Below are 8,581 nucleotides of genomic sequence, written 5' to 3' on the forward strand. Positions count from 1 at the left end.
TGTTCCTTGGTAGAAGGGTTGCTATTGAAAATGGGCGAATCTATCGGACCATTTCCACCCCCAAAAAACCTATAAAGTATCATAACTAAGACAAAAAATTTTGTATAAGGATCGTATAAAGGAAAGAAGCATATTCGGATGTAATTTTTTTGGGAAAGTGGGCGTGGCTCCGTCCCCAAATAGGTTTGTTGTACATATTTCGTAAACTAAAAAAGCTATATAAACCAAACTTTTTGCAGTCACTTTTCTTACATACCTCATTACACGGCATAAAAATAATTGAAAACGGATAATAACCACGCCCATCTTCCATACAAATGACCGAATTACTAAAAGTTCATTAACTCACTAAGGAAGATCAGAAACACTGAATTTTACAGAAGGAATGCACTCATTTTTTTTTTTAATTGAAAATGGAAAAACGTCGTCCACTTACGGGTAAAAAACCATTTCTCAGAAAAATTTTCAACGAAAATATCGGTAAGTCTCTCAGATATTTCAATTTAATTCAGGGCGAATCTTTTTCTTCTAATAGTGAGGGTCTGTATCAAAAATGGTTAAAATCGGGTCTTAACTTCCCGTAGCTTCCACATTACCTAATTATAGGTTATTCAAAAATACGGTGGCTTTATTTCGCATATATCAGTTAAAATGTGATATATCTTATGTGGTAAGGAGCTAGACGACGAATTTAATAATTTCGTCTATCTGGGAACCAGCATTAACAGCAATAACAATGTCAGCCTGGAAATCCAACACAGAATTACTCTTGCCAACAGGTGCTACTATGGACTGAGTAGACAATTGAATAAGAAAAGTAAGTCAAAAAGTTTTCGAGAGAAAGGTTTTGCGGAAGATTTATGGTCCCTTAAACATTGGCAACGGCGAATACCGCAGAAGATGGAATGATGAGCTGCATGTGTTATTCGACGATATAGACATAGTCCAGCGAATAAAAAGACAGCGCTACGCTGGCTAGGTCATGTTGTTCGAATGGACGAAAGTACTCCAGCTCTGAAAGTGTGCGATGCAGTACCCGCTGGTGGAAGTCGAGGAAGAGGGAGACCTCCACGCCGATGGAAGAACCAGGTGGAGAGCGACCTGGCTTCGCTTGATATAACCAATTGGCGCCAACCTGCCAGAAGGAGAGACGCGTGGGGCACTGTTGTGGACTCGGCTATAACAGCGTAAGCGGTGTCTACGCCAGTCAAGATAAAGAGCTACCTCACTCAGCCCTCATATACTATATATGATGATTTTCGTTTTTCTATTGGAATTTATGCCGAATATATGGGTCAAATTGTGGGTTATCTTAATAAAAATATATATATAGTATATATAGGTCGATATGCCAGATATATTAGATATTTTGAATATTTTGGTAGCAAAAATGAGTAAAATCGGTCCAAACTAAATATAATGCTTTTTGATATTCTAATCGACTATATGCCAAATATTATATATTGCTGAATGTGTGAGTTATCTTAAGAAACTTCCTTGATAATATTAATTCTAAAGCCTCTTTCAGTTAAATGCCAAAAGTAAATAAAATCTGTTTACGAGTTTCCCCCTAACCTCAATATACACAAAATTGATTAATGATTTTAGACTTCCCGGTTGACTTTTAATATAGGTGGCTTTATTTCGCATATATCGCTCAATATGTGTGATGTTTTAAAGAAATTATATGAAAATGGAGCTTGCCTACAATATGGTTAAGTGTAAAATATGTATGAAATCAATCGAGATAGCGGGTTCAACACCGCATCCCTAATTAAATCCGCCACTTCCTTTAATTTCCCTCTCATATCCTCAATATATTGAATTCCGAGCATTTTGCTTTTGTGTGAATCGTACCAACAATATCTCAACCGGTAGTACAAATTAGTGGTATTGGTAAAATACTATATGTCCACTCTAACAGCACTTACATGATTAATTAATATAGTCATTCCTTATTCTCACACTGGATAACCTAAATTTTCCAAAGATATAATTATTCTCTAAATATCTGACTCATTTGCCCATTCTGCGAAGACGCACCCGCATAACGAATAGATTCATATTTCAACTTGCAGTCAGATGCACTATCACAAAGCCAACGCCGCCAGAGCGTTATTTTGAATAATCCCACAACCGCTGTACGCGTACTCCTATGTAAATGGCGATAACTTCCACGAATTAAGATTTTTGTCATGCAGACGCGGCCACTCAGCAACTAAGCCAGTTAGTCCACCAAGCCATCATAGCTATTCGCTTCAGAACTCTATGCTCGAAATCACGCAATGCCATTTCCATTTAATTAAGCCAAGAGATACATACATATACATATGCAAAACAATTTGCTGCTGCACCTTTTGTTGCTTTGTTTTTCTGGCGTTCACAAGCCGGAGACGCCACTACTTCCACCAGCAAAACGGCAACTTCTGAGCTGCCGTGGTTGCCGCCTTAAGCTTTTGCTGCACTTCATATAAATCAATGTGACATATCAAATAGTTGACACATGTTTGTACATACTCACACCTACACAGACGGATGTTTATGTATTAGTGGGGTTCTTCTTGGCTTTGCTATTGCTAGCCTAGTGACTTGAAAGTGCTCATCAAATCTACCGTTTGATGGTTGGTAAGAAGATTACTAGTCAAGGGCTGTTGGTGAATGCTGGTCACGTGCAAGAATCGAAGCAGAAATGCTCGTAAATGTCAAATGCAAATTGCATACGAAAGTGGCGCAATCACGTTGACTATGAGCATGTGCAGACAGCACACACACTCCCAATAACACATGTCATAGAATGGCTGAGAACAAGAATCTGATCAAATAGTAGAAAATTCTTGTTTCGACTCGTATGATTTGAATTGGCCGTTTGCCGTTTGCTGTTTTGCTGCTAGGCGTTGGCGGCAGATCCACCTGCCGTACAGTGGCGGTCGTTGGACTTTTAATGATGTGCCAATGTGTTTTTATCACATTTTCATCACATACGAGTACAAATGTATGCCAGTATATGTTAAGTTGCCTTTTATTATTTTGTACAGTTATTCAGTTTGGTTATTGTCAATTGGGTATATAAAATTGTGTTGCTTAGTTGAATTCCCACTAAGCAGTGCTTTTGCTTTAGTAATTTAAAGTGTTGCATACATTTAGGAGAACTTTGTCTGCTGTTTGTGGTAAATTGATGCACTTTACAGTCGGGCTTTACACTGTTCACACAAAACAAAAAGGTAATAAAATAAATGATCATAATTAAAGTATATGAAAAATCTAGTGGGGTTGCACTCCGGGAGTGCAGGCAGAATTGAAAACTTGAACTTATGGTGCGTTGGGCACTTAATTTCAACAACTCTTACATCATCATTATCAGCATTTTCATCATTATTATCAGAATTTTCATCAAATACAAATTGTATAGTATACATACATATAGACATAATCGCGAGAACGGCTGAAAATGCTCACCCACAAAAGTGCAAAAGTGCCCAACGCGCCATAAGAAGTTTTCACTTCAAAAAGTATTAAGAATCTGAAACAATATGAATTTCGTATAAGCAATTTTTATAACAAATTAGTTTTGAATGAGAAAATCTGCCACTTCTTTATTTCTTTGAGGCTGAGGCTCTTGTCTTGATTGTCTATCAATCTTGCTGAATTGAAAAGAAAATATTACGCAGTGACATAATTAAGTAAGGTTAACCTATTCACAATTTATAATAGGGTTTCCAATTAACACGAGTTTTTGTTCGATTCACCACTCTTCAAGTTTTTACGTAAATTTTAATCTGGAGATGAATATTTTTCGTCTTATGCTAAATCTATGGATGAAATCTGAGAACTTTTTGTTTGTTATTTCATGTTAACGAATACAAATGCATCCATATGATATTCGAGGTCCGTCATATTTTCGTATAGAAGGCTTGTCAGAAAATAGTATCATATATTCGCGGAACGAAATTAATTTGTAATGCTTGAATACATTTAGCAACTCTTATATATTAACTTGCAATGCCCATGTTATCTTTTGGAAATAACTGGCATTAGTTTGGTTGACTTAAGATCGCACGGTAGTACGTTATATCAGACAGACCAGCAATACTGGAATCATCATCTGTATCGTCATATGTCATCTTGTTGAGACTTGTATTGATGGGACATAACTTTTCACCTATTGACTGACAGCTTCTGAGTAATTGGTTCATTCAGACGGTACCTTTGTGGACAGTAAAGGTTCTAATAAAGATATGCGGTAGGGGAGTAGCTTAAAATTATCTTCACATCCACCAAGTACATAGCAAAATCTTCCTGACCGTCCTAGCTTGCGCACCGTTTACGCCGTCTCACAGCTATTCCTATACGACAGTTTCGCTTGACGTTTTCGAATTTATCGATTTTGTTGTGATTTACCAGCGATTCGCAGATGAAAATTTGCTGAAATTTTGCGTAAACCAATGTGACACCCATATTTCGAGCTCCATTATTAAAAATAACGATCAGACTTATACAATGCGAGATATAAATTGCTAAAGTCATCTCTTTGAAAAATAACGGATTTCGTTTTATTAGACCTACTATTTTCGAATCCTCTCCTACTTGTCTTTAAGTTAAAAAGTTGACTACTAAGTCGCAACTTGTTTGGAGGAAACACGAATAACTTTTTTTATTTTGAAAATTAAATAATTTCACACAGAATGTCAATATTATACAAGTACATAGAGTAACTCGCATTTTGCACTGATGTAATTTGGAATCGGTGGGAAACTATATATTATATAGTAACCCTATTATAATCAAAATAATAAAAAGAAATAATGCTTTTTTGACAATTAGGTGAGACCTGTCTGTTAAACTGTACTAAATGCAACGAAAAAAAAAAGGTTTGGATTAGATGGGATTAATGTTGTAAAGTTGTAGGATATGTGACAAGCTTTTTATTGATGTTGGTGGAGTTCGAATTAAAGCGGCATCACACATTTTCAAACCACTTAATTCCATCGCACTGTTTTATTAAAATGTAATGCATATCACTTTGCATCAACTATGACTTGTATCAACCACAACAAATTAAGCATGCGCGTGTTCATCACTGAGCGCCAGCAGAACTGGCACGCGTTGTTATTAATAAGTGCATCATAGAATTAAATCAACATAAGCGCTCATTAAAGTTCAATAAACTAAATTTAACACCTCAAAACTATAATATTAAACCTCGTAAACTTATAGTGCTGTTCACCTGCATGTATGTACGTTTGCGTTTATGAGCTGCTGCTGCCAATGGCAGATGCCATATCAATGACAAGATATGGGCGAGTCAAGTAAAGTAACAAAATAAATAAACCGCAAGAGCAGCAAAGTCCCATTTCGACGAAACCACAAGTAACCCAAAAGCATCATAACCTATAAATACATACAGACATACAGCTTTATATATTCAATAGCTTGCGCGCATGCTCATTGAATGTACTAAATGGCGCGATCATTGTCAACATCAGCGCTATATTTACATGCTGTCACATTTGCTAGCAGCTTTGGCCTTTTAGTGCTGATAATATGACAACAAAAACAAATCACACACTTACACGTGTTATTTAAAAGTGATTTGGTGTGATGAGCATCGCACTTGTCAATGGAATGCCGGTCATGCGATTAAGGCATAAAATGGAATAATCGTTTAATAAACATACATATGTACGTTCATACTTTGTATTTTTGTAAATATTTATTAATTTTTTTTTAAATTTATTTGTATTGTGCTGCAAGGACAGTTTTAATGGCAATTTAATAGTTATCCAAAAATATGAATTCGAGGACATTTTTTAGTGAAGCTACGTGTGCTCTAAACACCCTCATATTTGTATTATTAAAATCAAGGTTTAAATAATTAACATATAATTGGCTTTACTTCACCTTCGGGTTATTTTATCATCCAGTACTGGGAATTTTTTAAACATGAACATACATATAAGGGACATATTTTTATTTTTTATGAAACTTAGTCTACAGTATTAAAAATAATTCCTCTTCGTCAATAAAAATATTTTCATTTATTTTTAACTGAAAATAAGTATATTAAAATCATTAAATAAATATTATTCCTAAAATGAAAAAAAAGAAATATTTTAAAAGCCATCCTGAGTTCAAGTTGTCATCAAACAAAAAATCCCAAAATACGAAAATCATTAATTTTTAGTCATAATTACTTCTCACCCTGTATAATTTTGAACTGCGGCTTCACCATCACTTCCCGTCACCCAGTCATTGGTTTTTGTTTTTAATGAAAATAACAACACAAACATATGTATTTTTAAAGTCCAACTTTATTTACTTTTCACATACAATAATTTTATTTATCATTAAATGGCAGCTTTTATCGTTTCATTATTTAATTACTTAAAGTTATGCAACTATTGACTTATGGTTTATTAACCTTTTCGCTTCTAATTAACTTAGTTAAATGTAATACTTATCGCTTACAACTTATTTCATTACTTCCGCTTTTATTTGTGCATTACTTGCTTACTTTTTATTTTTTTTTTGTTATTAATTTTAAATTTTTTAGCAAATAATTATATTTTGTTTACTGTCTTTCCTGAATTTAAGCTGGCGGCACTGGCAAGTGATCACCTTGTGGCTGGAAGCCATTCTCATCGGCTACATAACGCAGTGTGATGATATTGCCCTCAGGATCGGAGTAGGAGTACAAGCCGGTCTGCACCAACACCAACTCTTCGTGTTCCTCGATCACTTGACCATCGGTGGATTCCTGTTTTGGCACAACAATTTTCTTCAAATATCCGGCGTTCTCGACTTTAATGCCATTGGAGGTTTCGTAACTGGAGGTGGGGAAAGAGAGAGAGAGAGAGGGAGGAATGTTGTATACAGATTAGATAGCAATGTTAGAATGTAGTAATCGTACAAATTTTGTTTGAGTTTAAAAAAGTTCAAAAAAGTCAGTTAATATTCAATATTTAGCTGTCCAACTCTCTTATGTTTAGATTTAATTTTATTAAAATGGTGAATAGAAAATGCTGAAGTGAGTACTTCATAATTCGTTGTCAAATGATATTCCTAATCAATAAAATTCCTGTTTTGAAATAATTTGAAAGAGGACACTTTCTAGAAATATGTTTTGGTAGATACTGCTTTGCGATTCTACTACTATTTTTGTGATCAGATTCTGATTTTTCAGAGAATGTTTCAAGTATATTTAAAGAGTTAAAGAGAGATAGAGAGACTGAGAGTGAGAGGAGAGAAAGTTTATTGTTAGAAATAGATGAATGTCTATTTTGACGGTCGGTGATTCTTTCAAATACTCTAAAATAACTTTTTCTTTATCTATAAGGGATTTATAAATAGAGAAGAGATAGAAGATTGTGGAAACAGGGTACAAATAATTATTTTTGATTAAAAATCATACCTTGAGCAAAAGATTAGTAGTGAATTATAACTCGGTATATTCAACTTTTTCTAAAAACTGCAATATCTAAAGTAATCGGCTCGGCTAATTTAAAATTTAAATTAATAAAGAAATTAATGATGAAATTTAACCTAACTGAAATTCCAGCTTAAGAACAAGCTTATGCGCTGTTCCAAGCGGGAATAAGACTAGTAGGAATACAATATACCATACTTTTTATTAAAACTTGCTCTTTTTGGACTTGACGTATTATTAAGAGTTTGAAATGCTTCAAATAAGCTGCAAAAACATTGACAAATTAGTTAATACTTTAAGAAATGTATTAATTTCACAAAATTGTAAAAGAACAGCAATAATTAAGCGAATTTTTGTTGAATGCAGAATTTATATCCAGAAGATATTTGCATTTCTGACATATTTATCAATTTGTAATTTATCACTTTAATTGCTTATATTATTGAGTATATTAATCAATGTTCGAATTGGAATTATTTACTGTTATTAAAAGCTTTGTTATGAGGTATTTATTAACTCTTGGTAATTATTTTAATTTTTCTAAGAGCTGTCAAAAAGAAATGTTAAGCTAATTTATAAGTGGATTGTTAAGCTTGTTTTATAGTACAAAAAGCTATAAATCTAAAATGAAATTTTGAAAGTGAAGAATGCTGTTTGAATCTTGAAAAAATAAAATTTCCAGATAATTCTAGAAATTATGCCTTTAAAATTGTTCTTAATCCACTCAAATTTTATGGCCATAATATTGGTAAATATCACACACACTCATCATACACACCTGTTATTGTAGCTGCCATCTGGATTGGTGACATCCACTTGCTTGAGTATTGTAGCAGGTGTTGTTGTTGTGGTAACTGCCGCACGCGCCGCAGCTTCATCCTCAGCAGGACGCGCCAAAACAATAGCGAAGAGCACCGCCGACAATAAAACAGTAGCAAACTTGTACATTTTTAATATATTTTTCTAAAACTTTGTTTAAATTTACACCGCGAGGAACACTGCGTTTAGATTGTTTAAATGCGAAAAATGAACTTGCAGTAATTAACTTTCACAACTGAGTTGCTCTTATATCCTTTTGTCTCGCTTGGCGCTGAGCGATTTTGTAATCCACTTGAATGTCGGAAATGCTATTTAACAACTGGCTGACAGGTACTTAGC

At 34.2% G+C, this 8,581-nt stretch overlaps 1 protein-coding gene across 1 annotated transcript; it reads right to left on the reverse strand.

Annotated features, from left to right (window-relative positions):
* Positions 1-6,288: 6,288 nt before the first annotated feature.
* LOC105216062 (endocuticle structural glycoprotein SgAbd-4) lies at positions 6,289-8,581 on the reverse strand. The gene is made up of 2 exons (XM_011190336.3): positions 8,202-8,581; positions 6,289-6,824 (listed from the first exon to the last, which is right to left on the reverse strand). The coding sequence occupies exons 1-2, from the start codon at positions 8,369-8,371 to the stop codon at positions 6,587-6,589; spliced, it is 408 nt and encodes a 135-aa protein (XP_011188638.1). The 5' UTR covers positions 8,372-8,581; the 3' UTR covers positions 6,289-6,586.

The sequence above is a fragment of the Zeugodacus cucurbitae genome, chromosome 6 (genome assembly GCF_028554725.1).
Source record: "Zeugodacus cucurbitae isolate PBARC_wt_2022May chromosome 6, idZeuCucr1.2, whole genome shotgun sequence".
Taxonomy (NCBI): domain Eukaryota; kingdom Metazoa; phylum Arthropoda; class Insecta; order Diptera; family Tephritidae; genus Zeugodacus; species Zeugodacus cucurbitae.

What these genes read in the sequence shown, in the direction of transcription:
- LOC105216062 (XM_011190336.3), bottom strand. Translation starts at nt 8,371, where the DNA reads ATGTACAAGTTTGCTACTGTTTTATTGTCGGCGGTGCTCTTCGCTATT. An exon ending in GATGGCAGCTACAATAACAG is followed by an intron (nt 6,825 to 8,201) that starts GTGTGTATGATG and finishes CCCCACCTCCAG; the next exon opens with TTACGAAACCTCCAATGGCA.